Source organism: Entelurus aequoreus, linkage group LG09, assembly GCF_033978785.1.
Source record: "Entelurus aequoreus isolate RoL-2023_Sb linkage group LG09, RoL_Eaeq_v1.1, whole genome shotgun sequence".
In the NCBI taxonomy this organism is placed as follows: Eukaryota; Metazoa; Chordata; class Actinopteri; order Syngnathiformes; family Syngnathidae; genus Entelurus; species Entelurus aequoreus.
Window position 1 is genome coordinate 31,218,500 of NC_084739.1, and position 15,434 is coordinate 31,233,933.

The window sequence follows — 15,434 nt, forward strand, 5'->3', positions numbered from 1 at the left end:
ATTGTGACCTACTTGAAACACTAGCAACTCCAATAATAAGACGTCTTACTTTCTCTCCACCTCCTCCATACGAGCTGGCAAGCCTCGTGTGTGCGGGTGACCGTGGCCGTGGAGGTGCTCCACTTCTTGTCTTAGAGCACTCAGCTCCAGGCTGCGTACGGCGACTTCTTTCTCCAGCAGACAGCTCTCCTGCTCTGCTATCGTCATGGTTTCAGGGTCACTGGCTACTGAGGACTCCTCAATGGAAAGCTCTACAGAGCCCAACCAGGCCTCCAGGCTCCCCAGAGCCTGATGTACTTTAACAACCTTTAGGGAAATTAAAGAAGCAGAATGTCAGATATGATCAGTCAAATTTAACACTGCTAATCCACTTTACAACATAAAACATGTACAATTGAGAATTTCTTACGGTGAGATTCTCTGCACAATTTGTGTTGTTCTAGAAAAATTCAGTCATCTATAGTAATTTATACATGAAAATGTGTAAATATTAAAACTATGCATTATTACAGTGTAGGGTTGTACGGTATACAACGGTATTAGTATAGTACCGCAACACTAATGAATCATATTCGGTACTATACCTCCTCTGAAACATACTTGCCAACCTTGAGACCTCCGAATTCGGGAGTTGGGGGAGGGGGGTGGGGGTATATATTTTCAAGTATTTCTTATATATATATATTTATATATATATATAAATAGTCCGTTCGTGAATGAGTATATCCGTTTGGCCACCGTGTTCAATGGATAAGTCTGATCTACAAAATGTGCAGGCAGCATACCCCTTCCCCTTCGAGCTGTCCTGGATGAACTGAAATTATTTTCAAAATCATTTGAACGAGTGACGACTTCTTCTTCTTACTCCTCGTCGCCATGTCTCTTCTTCGTTCTTCTGCTTCGTCTCTGTTATGTTTTTGGACATTACTACTTGCCGTAGTTTTGAAGCAATGCATGATGGGAATCCGGATGTTGTGTGTCCGGCTGGAATAAACACACGCTGAGAAATAGCTCCGTGCCTGCCTACTTTATGGGTTATAGATAAACCTATGGATAACGGAGACATATATAATAGTCTCCTTTTCAGGGGAGAGAGGACGCTAAAGGCAGTGCCTTTAAGGCACGCCCCCAATATTGTTGTCCGGGTGGAAATCGGGAGAAATTCGGGAGAATGGTTGCCCCGGGAGATTTTCGGGAGGGGCACTGAAATTCGGGAGTCTCCCGGGAAAATCGTGGGATGGTTGGCAAGTATGCTCTGAAAGGTACCAGTCCCCCCCTGCGCCCCCGTCGTCGTCACGTCGTGTCATTGCTGGTTTATGAGCGCACAATCACAGATTACTTACAAGTAGACACAGTGTGTTGGTAGAAAAGGGAGAACGAACACATTTTGGCTTAAAAACTAAAAATAAAGGTGAAGTTATAACACTGAAACGCCCACTGGTAGAGGTGCTTTAAGACATGGCTAGCTAGCTAGCGGTTAAAGTCCAGCCCCAGTCGGCAGTGTTTTAGCTACTTCTAAATCACTAATCCAAACCTCCATGGTGACAAATAAAGTATGTTTCTTACAAGTATCCTCCCTGCAGGACGAGGAATAGCTAAACATGTTTCATTACACACCGTAGCTCACCGGCGTCACAATGTAAACAAACGCCATGGGTGGATCTACACCTGACATGAACAAGTAGATTAATAATTCATTTTCTACCACTTGTCCTTAATAATTTTGACAAAATAATAGAATGGAAAATGACACAAAATGTTACTGCATACGTCAGTAGCTAAATTAGGAGCCTTCGTTTGCTTACTTACTAATACAAGACAAGTTGTCTAGTATGTTCACTATTTTATTTAAGGACAAACTTGCAATAAGGAACATATGTTTAATGTACCCTAGGATTTTTTTGTTAAAATAAAGCCAATGATGCCATTTTTTGTGGTCCCCTTTCTTTAGAAAAAGTACCGAAAAGTATCAAATTTTGGTACTGGTACTGGTACCAAAATATTGTTATCGGGACAACACTATTACAGTGTGATAAAGTTTTGTAGAAAAATGCAAGCCCCACACACTCTAGGCATCACTCTTTAAGAACAACAAACGGACAATTGTCTTTCATAACTATAAAATGTATACAAAAGTATTTGGTCAGACGTCAGTTGTGAGGTTTTTAGAATGAGAGTTACCTTAAAACCCAGATCTTTAGAGGCCTGCAGGAAGCCAGCATTTCTCTGGTGCCTCCTCTGCAGCTCTTCCCACAGCACCTCCAGCTGGCTGAGGAACTGTTGGATCTTGGCGCTGCCCGGGTATTGTGCACGGACCAGCCCATGGCCCTCCTGAAGATGAATTCAAAAATAATGTGGAATGCACCCGAGGCTGTCCAAAAACTAAAACATGTTCATACTGCAAACAGTGGTGCCTCAGTTTTCGTTATTAATCAGTTCCAATGGGTCTGCCAAAAACCGAATCGTATAAAAGTGATTACGAAGCAGGCACAAGACATTGATATAACGTTGATTATACATACATGGTTTTTATAAACTGACTTCTAAACAACGTTGCAAAATAGTAACAATAATAGCAAAACATCACTTTTACCTTTACTGAGGACTGCAATTGGTACAGGTTGTATTCACCTGATGTCACGTCCAGCTTATTAAATATTTGAAACTTGAAGTGTGGTCAAGCGAGCATCTTGTGAATCGTTCTCGGCGACATTTTGCCTTTCTCGAAGAAAAATGCCCGATGCTTGCGTTGTTTTAGGCTGCGAGAACCATTCAAATTGCAAGAAGGATAAACGTTCCGTCAGAGTTGTGAAGTGAAGTGAATTATATTTATATAGCATTTTTCTCTAGTGACTCAAAGCGCTTTTACATAGTGAAACCCAATAGCTAAGTTCCAATTAAACCAGTGTGGGTGGCACTGGGAGCAGGTGGGTAAAGTGTCTTGCCCAAGGACAGAACAGCCCTGAAGCGGGGATCGAACCTGGAACCCTCAAGTTGCTGGCACGGCCACTCTACCAACCGAGAAGTAACCAAGAAAGGCAAAAGATGTCAAGATTTTACGAAAGACGACGAGAAAAGTGGCCCTAGAATATAGCACTCCAGTCCAAGAGAGCAGAGTCGAAGAACGTACAAGTTTGCATTTCGTTAAAGGGTTTGTTTTATATAATTTTAACGTTTAGTATTTCACATTTAAGTATTATCTTGATATTTGTATTTTTTTTTTTTCCGTTTTGGAGTTCTTAAAATTTATTTTACGTGGTTTGTGTGTTTCAAGACTGAGTCAGCACCACGTACAATAATTTGTCAGGGCACTCGATTCCGCAAAATGATAGGTGGGAAAACATAGTTAGGCACAATAACCGAGGCAATGTACCAAAATCGAGACAATATTTTTAATCACAAGTGAAACCCTACGAAAACCGGAATGTACAAAAACCTGAGGTGCCAATGTATTATGACATTTTCAGAATTGTTTTTACAATAAGCTGTAACTTACTCGTTTGACCACCTCTATTCTGGCTTTATTGGTGATGATTTCTTCTTGCACTGCATGTTGGCACCTCCTGGCTGCCTCCAGGCCCTCAGAGGTGGCTATTGAACACACTTGTGTAGCCATTGAAACATTATCTTTCAGCCAAGACAAAGTCTGCAATACATGATCATGGAAAACAATCGGGTTAAAGAGATAGAGCTAGTCCATAAGAATGGCTATTCACAGAAAACAAAAAAGCTCGGAATAAGGTGTTAATTTCTTGCCCGACCCCCCCTAATTCTGTGTATAGATACAGAGTTAGATTTTGTGTTGGCTACACAGTAGCCAGTTATTTTGGTTGACCATCACTTCATTCACCTCCGTGAAAAAGTCGCGTGACTGAATACAAGTTATTAGAGAATGGGACGAGAGAGCCACACATGCCTTCACGCTTTGCTACGAGTTGTTTCTTGAATTCCATAGGGTTTTTCTTTAGCAAAGTGCTGATACTTGCACCTTCCTTTGGACCAATGGTGGCTTATTTTGCTGCCATAGTCAATAAAACCAATCAACTGTGGTCAGTGTTGGGCAGTAGCTCGCTACAAGTAGCAAAACTACGTAGCTTAACTACATTTCCCAGCAGCTTGGCAGTAGCTTCAAATTTACTGCAACAGCGCAGCATTACATGTGAACACATGACACCTTACTCATTACGAAATGTGACATAACGTCTGTAGCAGGTTCCAGCAGAAAGTTGAAGTTTAACTGAGAACTAATTGGGATAATAGTTTGGCAGTCACATATTTAAGAGACACTTAAGGGAAAACAAGATTTTTGTAGTCAAATAAAAGACGGAAGTAGCCAGAAGAGGTCAGTTCACCTTGTCAGCCGACACAGTGAACTTCTGGAGCTGTATGTGAAGCTGTGTGTGGCCTCGCGGTGCAGTGGCATGCTTGGGCTCAATTTTAGGCTTCCTGCTTGAAAGAAAACAGAGACATGCAACTCATATTATGACTTACATAAAGACCTCTCATTACATAATAGAGAGAAGCAGGGGCTTAAATCACCTTTCCCTCCTCGACTGATGACTGCCGGTGAGATCATTTGCAAAGGCAGGGCCAACTCTCATGGGTGAAGAGGTGTGGTTCACAGATTGCTGTGGCTGGCTTTGCATAGCACTCGCACAGGCTTCAGATGTACTCTGTGGAGAAAAATAATCTAAAGTAAATTCAAATATATCAGGAACATTTTTCACTGCTAATGTGAAGGGCTGGGGGCTGGAAAACATGGACAACTGCCCAGTTTTGAATAAAATACACAATGCTACTTAAAAAAGGTTATTTTTGTTCCTCTTTGAAAATAAACCAGTCCATTCCTGAGGATAGAAGGATTTTCTTTCTACCACACTGGACTAATATTTGAAACCACAAAAAAGGCAACTGTAATTGCTTCAGGTTAACAATAGATGAAGAGTGGAACATAATCCGTATAATTCCCCCATCCCCTAACAAGTGTGATAAATGGAGTTGAGTATCGGGTCAATATCTCCTCCCTAGATATTTGCTTCTGTTGTCACTCCATTATAATATAAACAACATTTAAAAAGTCTGCTCAGCATTTAAAGGCCTACTGAAACCCACTACTACCGACCACGCAGTCTGATAGTTTATATATCAATGATGAAATCTTAACATTGCAACACATGCCAATACGGCCGGGTTAACTTATAAGGTGCAATTTTAAATTTCCCGGGAAACTTCTGGCTGAAAACATCTCTGTATGATGACGTTTGCGCGTGACGTCGCGGGTTGAAGCAGACATTTTGGAATAGCACGGTGGCCAGCTTAAGTCGTCTGTTTTTACCACATAATTCCACAGTATTCTGGACATCTGTGTTGGTGAATCTTTTGCAATTTGTTCAATTAACAATGGAGACTGCAAAGAAGAAAGCTGTAGGGATCGGTGTATTAGCGGCTGGCTACAGCAACACAACCAGGAGGACTTTGAGTTGGATAGCAGACGCGCTACCGTGAGTACAGCTTTGGCTTCCAAACATTTGATCGCTTGCCAGTACGTGCGTGCCGCTATGTGCATGTCACGTACGTAACTTTGGGGAACTATATTTTTCTTGCCGACTCTGATGGCGGCCGGGGTGTCGTCGAAAGCTACAACACCGTCCGCCGCCGCGCCGCTGTCCTCACCTGTCTGGGTTGACTTCCTCCGTCTCCGGGCCGCCGACCGCACCGATCATCGTGGTGTGAAGTCCTTCATCGCGCCGTCGATCGCTGGAACGCAGGTGAGCACGGGTGTTGATGAGCAGATGAGGGCTGGCGTAGGTGGAGAGCTAATGTTTTTAGCATAGCTCTGTCGAGGTCCCGTAGCTAAGTTAGCCTCAATGGCGTCGTTAGCAACAGCATTGCTAGGCTTCGCCAGGCGGCACAGCATTAACCGCGTGGTTACAGGTCCAGGGTTTGGTAGTATTGTTGATCTTCTGTCTATCCTTCCAGTCAGGGGCTTATTTATTCTGTTTCTATCTGCAGTTAAGCACGATGCTATCACGTTAGCTCCGTAGCTAAAGTGCTTCGCCGATGTATTGTCGTGGAGATAAAAGTCACTGTGAATGTCCATTTCGCGTTCTCGACTCTCATTTTCAAGAGGATATAGTATCCGAGGTGGTTTAAAATACAAATCTGTGATCCACAATAGAAAAAGGAGAGAGTGTGGAATCCAATGAGCCCTTTTACCTAAGTTACGGTCAGAGCGAAAAAAGATACGTCCTGCACTGCACTCTAATCCTTCACTCTCACTTTCCTCATCCACAAATCTTTCATCCTGGCTCAAATTAATGGGGTAATCGTCGCTTTCTCGGTCCGAATCGCTCTCGCTGCTGGTGTAAACAATATGCAAATGTGAGGAGCCCTTTAACCTGTGACGTCACGCTACTTCCGGTACAGGCAAGGCTTTTTTATCAGCGACCAAAAGTTGAGAACTTTATCGTCGATGTTCTCTACTAAATCCTTTCAGTAAAAATATGGCAATATCGCGAAATGATCAAGTATGACACATAGAATGGATCTGCTATCCCCGTTTGAATAAGAAAATTTCATTTCAGTAGGCCTTTAAAAAAACAAGATGAGAGAGATTATGTCGCATTTGATGTTTTGAATTGTTTGAAGTAGTTTTCTGCTTCTCAGGACCCATGCACCTCTTCACAGAACACTTTTACCTACTGCAGTGTTGAACCTCATCTGTTTTCAACTGATCTCCTTTTGAGTGCCGTCCTACAAAGTGATGTCAGCCAAGAACTATCACTTAGCACTGAGTCCATCTGGTCTGCAGGCTCAGCATCTGGCTGCACTTAGCCAAAGAAACAAATGATGCCCATGTTTACCTCCTGCATTAGGAGACCGTACCACTGGCATCGGTGTCACTATCACCACATTCAAACACACGCATCAAGATGATGATGGACGAAGAAAATGCATTGAATCAGAAGAGATATTAGCACCAGAACAACTGTTTGAGCAATATCAGCACACCGAAGACTGCCTGCTGTCTATACCAGCACGCATGCTAACTGCTGGAAATCTCATGTGAAAAATATACAACATAAAGTAGCAAGAAACAGGTCAATAATGAATGAAGCAAAACATGTTCTAGACCAAAAATCACTCCATATTCTCTACTGCTCGCTAGTGTTACCATATCTGAGTTATTGTGCAGAAATATGGGGAAATAACTACAAAAGTATTCATTAACCGTGTTACAAAAAAGATCAGTTAGAATAATACATAATGTTGGATATCGAGAACATTCAAACCCTTTATTCATTGAATCGAAAATAATGAAATTCCAGGACATAGTGAATTTGCAAACAGCTAAAATTATACACACTGCAAACTATAACCTGCTACCCAAGAATATACAACAATCCTTCTCAACAAAAGAGGAGAAATATAATCTTAGAGAAAAATGTAATTTAAAACATTTGTACGCACGTACAGCACTTAAGACCTTTAGTATATCAGTATGTGGAAATAAATTATGCAATGGATTAAGCAAAGAAATCAAACAATGTACAGATTTAATTCAGTTTTAATTTAATTTTATAAAACCTGCTCAGTGGCCTTCTGGTTAGAGTGTCCGCCCTGAGATCGGTAGGTCGTGAGTCATACCAAAGACTATAAAAATCGGACCCATTACCTCCCTGCTTGGCACTCAGCATCAAGGGTTGGAATTGAGGGTTAAATCACCAAAATGATTCCCGAGCGCGGCCACCGCTGCTGCTCACTGCTCCCCTCACCTCCCAGGGGGTGGAACAAGGGGATGGGTCCAATGCAGAGGGTAATTTCACCACACCTAGTATGTGTGACTATCATAACTTTAACTTTTAACTTTAATCCACTTCAAGAAACTCTTCAAACTTAAGTGTTTACAAAGTACAAAAAAGAAGAACCATGATAAATATTCTGAATTTATTTAATCCATCCAATCATTTTCTAGATAATCTTACTCATCTCACCATATGAAATATAACTTACTTCACTATTTATTATTCATTTATTTATTATATTGTTATTACTTATGGAGTATATTGTGAATAAATTGAGAACAGGAAGTGAACAAAAGTGTTAGCAACTGCCATGTAAAGGAAAAGGGGTAGGATTAAATAAGCTCTGCTTCTTCCTACCCCTTTTCGAACATGTTGAAAAGAGGAACTGGAAATTGTGATGTATGCATGTTCGAAATAAACACAAACTTAACTCAACTCAACTCAATTCAACTGCAGCTGCAACAATTCTGTAATTAGTTGAGTACCTGGGAGAGTGTGAGTTAAAATACTGTAAAGATAAGTGACAAATTACTTTTATTGTTTTGGTTGGTGCCTGGCTTTAAGTTTGTCTGACTTTTAGTCTCTTGGGTTTTCTTTCAATTGTCTTATTAATCGCTCCATAAAGTGTAATGACTACTGTGCCCACAGAAATACACCATGGAAAGTCTTTAGAGAGCAGAGGATGTTAAGACGCCGCTTTTTGACGCCAACAAATATGCCTGGCTCACTGGGCCTAATGGCCCATGCACCTGGCAAAGTGCCAGTCAGAGCCTACAAGGAAACAGGGAAATAAAGTGAAACAGAATCATAAGGAAAATGGAAAGAGTGACGTTTTCTCTCTCTCAGTTTCTGGGCAAGATCTCATTGAGAAACCTAGCAGGAATGACACATTGATTTCACATCAGCTCAACATGCAGTATGTGATGTTTCTGAGCTCAGTGTATCCATATGTGCATGTTAATAATAATATAACGTTTACTACACAAAATAGTGATGTTCACGAACGAGTCAAATCTTTTGAATGGCTCTTTTAAGTGAATGATGAGAACCGCATTGCAAGCCGTTTGTTTGGAAGCATTTTTATAGACGAATTGCCCAGGTTTTTGTGCAACCCGGCTGGACTGGAAAATGAGTCAGGAGTCAAAAGATACTGTACGTATCGGCATTTGGATTTAACGGCTCTGGTTACCGGTAATTGTTCTGCTGTGGATTTGCAAAGTGGTTCAGGTAGGGTAGTGTAAATGTAATGTAATATATCGCAATATACTCTAATATAGTATATACCCCAATTAGTGTTGTCCCGATACCAATATTTTTGGTACCGATACCAAAATATTTCGGTATTTTTCTAAATAAAGGGGACCACAAAAAATGTCATTATTGGCTTTATGTTAACAAAAAATTTTACGGTACATTAAACATATGTTTCTTATTGCAAGTTTGTCCTTAAATAAAATAGTACATAGTAATAGTAAATAGTAAACATACAAGACAATTTGTCTTTTAGTAGTAAGTAAACAAATAAAGGCTCCTAATTTAGCTGCTGACGTATGCAGTAACATGTTGTGTAATTTTCCATTCTATTATTTTGTCAACATTATTAAGGACAAGTGGTAGAAAATGAATTATTAATCTACTTGTTCATTTACTGTTACTATCCGTTTACTTTCTGTTTCAAAATGTGCTATTTACACTTCTGTAAAATGTAATAATCACTTATTCTTCTGTTGTTAGATACTGTATATTAGTTTTGGATGATACCACAAATTTGGGTAGCAATTCGATACCAAGTAGTTACAGGATCATACATTGGTCATATTCAAAGTCCTCATGTGTGCAGGGACATATTTCCTGAGTTTGTAAATATAATATAATTTTTTTTTAAACAAAAAAGATTTTGTTATGCTAAAAAATATCGATGTTATTATAGTAGTATCGACTATATATGCTATTGTACTTGGTAGGACTGCGAATCTTTGGGTGTCCCACGATTCGATTCAATATCGATTCTTGGGGTCACGATTCGATTCTAAATCGATTTTTTTTTTTTTTCCGATTCAACTCTATTTTCGATTCAAAAACGATTTTTTTACGATTCAAAACGATTCTCTATTCATTCAACACATAGGATTTCAGCAGGATCTACCCCAGTCTTCTAACATGCAAGCATAGTCGTAGGTTTTGTAAAAAGCTTTTATAATTGTAAAGGACAACGTTTTATCAACTGATTGCAATAATGTAAACACACAAATGTAAATCCAAGACAACAATATGTTGTCTGATTTATTCATGCTTGCACAAATTTTAACTAGAACAAAACGTTTTAACATCTGACTGAATTTGACACTCAGCTACTACTCACTCAGTTACCAGAACAATAAAATACAGTAATACAACTCCTGTGACTGTAACATCAATAGAATACAATTGGTAGGCTAGGCTAGCTGCCAGTCTGTGCCAGAACTTGGTGGTCCTAGAGATCCAGTGATCACAGGTAAGAGCTACTCTGCTAGCTTTAGTCACAGCTTCCCTCACTTTTAGCTTTGTCTCTCTGTAAAGTGAAGGTACAACATTGTCTGTAAAAACCGAGCGTGATGGGATGTCATACCGTGGCTCAATAGTTTTGATCATGAACCTGAAGTCTTCTCTCTCCACTGCGCTGTATGGTCGCAGGTCTTTTGCAATGAAACAAGCGATGGATCTGGTTATCTTCTTTGCCCGTTCAGAACTGGGTGGTAATTTTGGAAAGTGGTGAAGTGTGCGTTGATCATCTGCCGGTGTTGTTAGTGGATGATCCTTTTCCTCTGATAACTCTGGTTGGTGTCTGTCCAGGTGAGCGCAGGGATTTGCAGTATTCCCAAAATACTTAACTTTAGCGTTGCAAAGTCTGCAAATTGCATGAGTCATGTCAAGCCCTTTCTTGCCACGGTAAAATCCAAAATGTCTCCAAAGGTTTGCTTTCAAAGTCCGTGGAGGCGGTTGTATTTCTTCTTTAGGCTGCTCGGTTTCTTTTTCTTCTACCTGCATTTTAGCGGCAACACAACAACACTACTCTCCCCTTAGTAGCTAGCCACCAGGTAGCCACGCTGCTTATTGCGCAATACCTACGGTAACCCAGAAGGCACATACACATTGGCGGGAGCGGGGGAAGAAAATCGATTTTTGAAAAATGAGAATCGATACTGAATCATCTCATCGATACTGTGAGAATGGAGATTTGAATTCGAATCGATTTTTTCCCACACCCCTAGTACTTGGTATCATTACAGTGGATGTTAGGTGTAGATCCACCAATGGCGTTAGTTTATATTGTAGTATCCCAGAAGAGTTGGTGCTGTAGGGAATTCTGGGAATTTGTTCTGTAGTGTTTATGATGTGTTGCGGTGCAAATATTCTCCAATAGTGTGTTTTCAATTGTTGTTTAGTGTTGTTGAGGTGGGCAGGGTCGGGGTGTGCGGGGTTAAGGGGGGAGGAGTATATTTATAGCTAGAATTCACTAAAATCCAAGTATTTTTTATATATATATAAATAAAATAAATACTTGACTTTCAGTGAATTCTAGCTATATATATATATATATATATATATATATATATATATATATATATATATATATATATATATATATATATATATATATATATATATATATATATATATATATAAATACATATATATAAATAAAATAAATACTTGAATTTCAGTGTTCATTTATTTACACATATACACACATAACACTCCTCTCTACTCATTGTTGTATTTGAAAGTGCAACGCTTTGCAGCCAGTAGCACAGCCTTTGAAGGAGCGTAGTATGGGCAGTGTTATATTCTGGGTTGGAGTCAATAACCAGGCGAGGTGACGAAGTTACAGGATAGAAGTGCTTTAGTGAAAATACAAATATTTCCTGAAGAGTGTACATAAGATTTTATGTAAGTTTATATTTTTGTCGTGTTTTGTTTGTACTCAGATTTTCCATTCAGAGGGCCAACCTTTTACATATTGACTTGTTTGGTTCTGCAGCCTGCTATTACCAGATCAACTGCACTTTTGTGCACGCCTGACTTTGTGGACGAACTGTCTAAAACAGGGGTCCCCAAACTTTTTGACACGGGGGCCGCATTGGGTCAAAACAATTTGGCCGGGGGCCGGGCTGTATACATATATATATATATATATATATATATATATATATATATATATATATATATATATATATATATATATATATATATATATATATATATATATATATATTAGATATATATATATAGCGCACTTTCCGCACGCGCGATGATGTCACGTTATCGATGAGAAAATGCATTTTTAGACAATATGATTTGCCTGAGCGGCTAGGAGACACCGTGAGTAGCGAGCAGTACAAAGTGGATAAGAAAAGACAGAAACATTTTTTATTTTTTATTTATTATTATTTTTAATACTTGGGACTTCCCGCGGGCCTTATTTTGGACGCTGGCGGGCCGGATTCGGCTCGCGGCCCGTAGTTTGGGGACCGACCCCTGGTCTAAAATGTGTTTTAAGGATTTTGAGTCATTTGCCACTGCATATGGGCTAACTGCATTATAATTTTTTTTTAAATCAGATTATTAATGAAGATGGATTAATCCACATTAAAGCAGTAATTTTGACAGTCCTACTCTTCAAAATGTATGTTTAATTACTCGTTTAAATTCCTCGAAAGCTTGTTCTCCAAGGCATACTAACAGTTTTTTGTATTGTAAGTATAGCCAGCTAAGTAAGTCAGGTCAAAGTAAGTGCATTCACATGCTTAATAATGTGCTCCATGGCTGCCAGAATGTCATTTCTGCTCATGATTCACTCACCCTGGATTGACCCACCACCTATTAATACGCCAATGGCTGTACTTTGTGGAGCAGGTTGAGCCAGGATATTATTCCATCATAAAGTAAAAGGATACGTAAACTAGTTGGACTCTGAATTGAAGGGAAAACTGTATTTGCTCTGGCCCGGCTTTCAGCAATGTAGTCAGAGTTTGACATTATTCATGGAACCTTGTGAAATTAAAGTACTTAGGCCAGGGTACACATCTCAAAACGTCCCTTGTGACTCCTGCGGGGGGAACAACCGTAGTATTTCAGGACAGAGGTTAAACTACAACACTAACTTGTAAAAGTTTAATTTTGGCACTACTTCACGGTTGTGGAATTTGGGGATATTCTGCAGTGTACGAGCATGTAGAACTGAAAACTTGTGTATTAGGTGTCAATGTGAAAAAAGTGAACTACAGCATGTCTGACCCCAGCAACAGGAAACTCTTCTAAAACTGTAAATAAGGTATTTTCCAAAGCAACTGACACTTGATGTGCGGTGCCAACATGATGGCACTGATGGCATATTTCCCCTCCCAGTTAATAGCCACAGCCATACCAACATTACTAACCATATAGCCCTTAGGATGCCAGTCTGTCCCTTGCTTTCCCATGATCCTTCGACTCTCCGTTCCCATGCTGCAATGGAGTTCTTGGGCTGGTGTCAAAGGGTCAGCGTCTTCCCTGGTGAATGTTGAGCCCGTGGGAGAGAGGGCGGTCCGGTCACTCCTACAGAATGAGCAAAGCAAGGGATTGCTGTGGCGTTGACAGCAGGGCTTTAGAGGCCCTCAATAAAATCCAATTATGGGTCTGAATTTTTTGCCTGTGTTTGTGTTTTTTTGGATTCAAATAGCCATGGCTTACAGTTTGCATGACAGCGGTTATGTAATTTATGAAACTCAAGATAGTTCCCCCACAAGGACATGCTTTCAGTCTGAAATATTTTTCAGGGTTAGGCAGGGATGAGCATGGTTCTACCCGAAATATTTCCTCATTTGGGGATTTGATGATGGTGGTGGTGGAGAGAACACTGTCTAAAGTTGCTCCAAATTCACTTGGGTTAAGATGTGGTGACTGCGTGGCCATCTGCTAGCTGTTTGTACACAAATTAATTTGTGCTTCCCTTTTAATTTGGCATCCTATATATAGTCCAATGAACTTTTAACGCCACTGTCTCCCTGACTTTTCCTGTTTTGTCTCAAAATGTGCTTTTTGGAAAGGGATTGGCAATCTGGTTCATAATTTGGCTGCTAATCACGTCATTTCTGGTTGTATTATAGTCATAAAACTATTATTAATCTACTTGCTAATTTACAGTTATTATCTGGTTACTTTCTGTTGTAAAATCGTTCTATCTACACTCCTTCATATTAGTGTTGGGTGATACTACAAATGTGGTTATCGATCCAATACCAAGTAGTTACAGGGGCAGTATTGATCATACCAATGCCGATGCTGATTCTTAAAATGTTCAAAATTGTTAAAAGGTTACCTTTTTGATTACAACTATAATCAGACAAAAATAAAATACGATATCATTAGCCTATCACTATGACTCTGATTTAAAAATGTATGCCTCCTGTGTCTTATTTCCCGAGTTTGTAAACAATAACAAAAACAAAAAGAGATTGTTGATAATCAAAAATATCGATCTGTAGTATCTACCATATACTGATACTATACTTGGTATCGTTACTGTCAATATTTGTATCGATCCATCCACCTCTGTTCTCATTCAACAGCTCTATCTTAGCGGTTAGCATATCCTCCTACAATGTGTAGTGCAGGATTTTTAGCTATTCCTTGTCTTCCAGTGATACTTGTAAAAAAACAGTTTATTTTCCGCCATGGAGGCAATGATTGCTGACCTAAAAGTGTCTTTTCACTGTGGAGGGACGTTGGCCGTTAGCTTGCTAGCAAGAATGTTGCAGTGCATTGAAGACGCGTTTGCTCGCTTGTCGCTGTCAAATTTGCAGGACACAGCTAGAATATGTCATCCACATGCATTATCACGATATAACGATAGTATCAAAAGCTCTGTTATTGTCTGCCAAATGTATATCATTTATATCAGTGATTCTAAAACTGTAGTATGTGTGGTATGGGGCTCCATTGGGTGGTACAACTAAGAATCACTTAATTAAATATTCAAACTAGTGTTGTCCCGATACCAATATTTTGCTATCGGTACTGGTACCAAAATTATTTTAATACTTTTTGGTACTTTTCTGTACTTTTCTAAATAAAGGAACCAAAAAAAATTGCACTATTGGCTTTATTTTAACAAAAAATCTTACAGTACATTAAACATATGTTTCTTATTGCAAGTTTGTCCTTGCAATAATTTGTAGTAGTAAGTAAGCAAAAAAAGGCTCCTAATTTAGCTGCTGACATATGCAGTAAAATATTTTGTCATTTTCCATTCTATTATTTTGTCAAAATTATTAAGGACAAGTGGTAGAAAATGAATTATTAATCTACTTGTTCATTTACTGTTAATATCTGCTTACTTTCTCTTTCAACATGTTCTATCTACACTTCTGTTAAAATGTAATAATCACTTATTCTTCTGTTGTTTGATACTTTACATTAGTTTTGGATGATACCACAAATTTGGGTATAAATCCGATACCAAGTCGTTACAGGATCATACATTGGTCATATTCAAAGTCCTCATGTGTCCAGGGACATATTTCCTGAGTTTATAAACGTAATATAAATTAAAAAAAACGAAAGAAGATGTTGTGATGCCAACAATTCGACGTAATCATAGTAGTATCG

The 15,434-nt window shown here is 39.3% G+C and overlaps 2 protein-coding genes across 6 annotated transcripts in view; one reads left to right on the forward strand and one right to left on the reverse strand.

Annotated features, from left to right (window-relative positions):
- ntpcr (nucleoside-triphosphatase, cancer-related) overlaps positions 1-15,434 on the forward strand; it is a 94,015-nt gene that overhangs the window by 69,714 nt on the left and 8,867 nt on the right. The gene's annotated exons all lie outside the window — the stretch shown is intronic.
- The window catches only part of LOC133657347 (uncharacterized), a 55,347-nt gene that overhangs the window by 23,891 nt on the left and 16,022 nt on the right, over positions 1-15,434 (reverse strand). For 4 of the 5 annotated variants that reach the window (XM_062058562.1, XM_062058564.1, XM_062058563.1 and 1 more), the window contains 6 exons: positions 13,226-13,382; positions 4,540-4,673; positions 4,353-4,449; positions 3,497-3,646; positions 2,182-2,331; positions 50-306 (listed from right to left, as the gene is read on the reverse strand). In XM_062058562.1, the coding sequence (XP_061914546.1) occupies positions 50-306; positions 2,182-2,331; positions 3,497-3,646; positions 4,353-4,449; positions 4,540-4,673; positions 13,226-13,382 (945 nt within the window). The remainder of the gene's footprint in view (positions 1-49; positions 307-2,181; positions 2,332-3,496; positions 3,647-4,352; positions 4,450-4,539; positions 4,674-13,225; positions 13,383-15,434) is intronic. The other variant, XM_062058560.1, reaches the window with a different exon arrangement.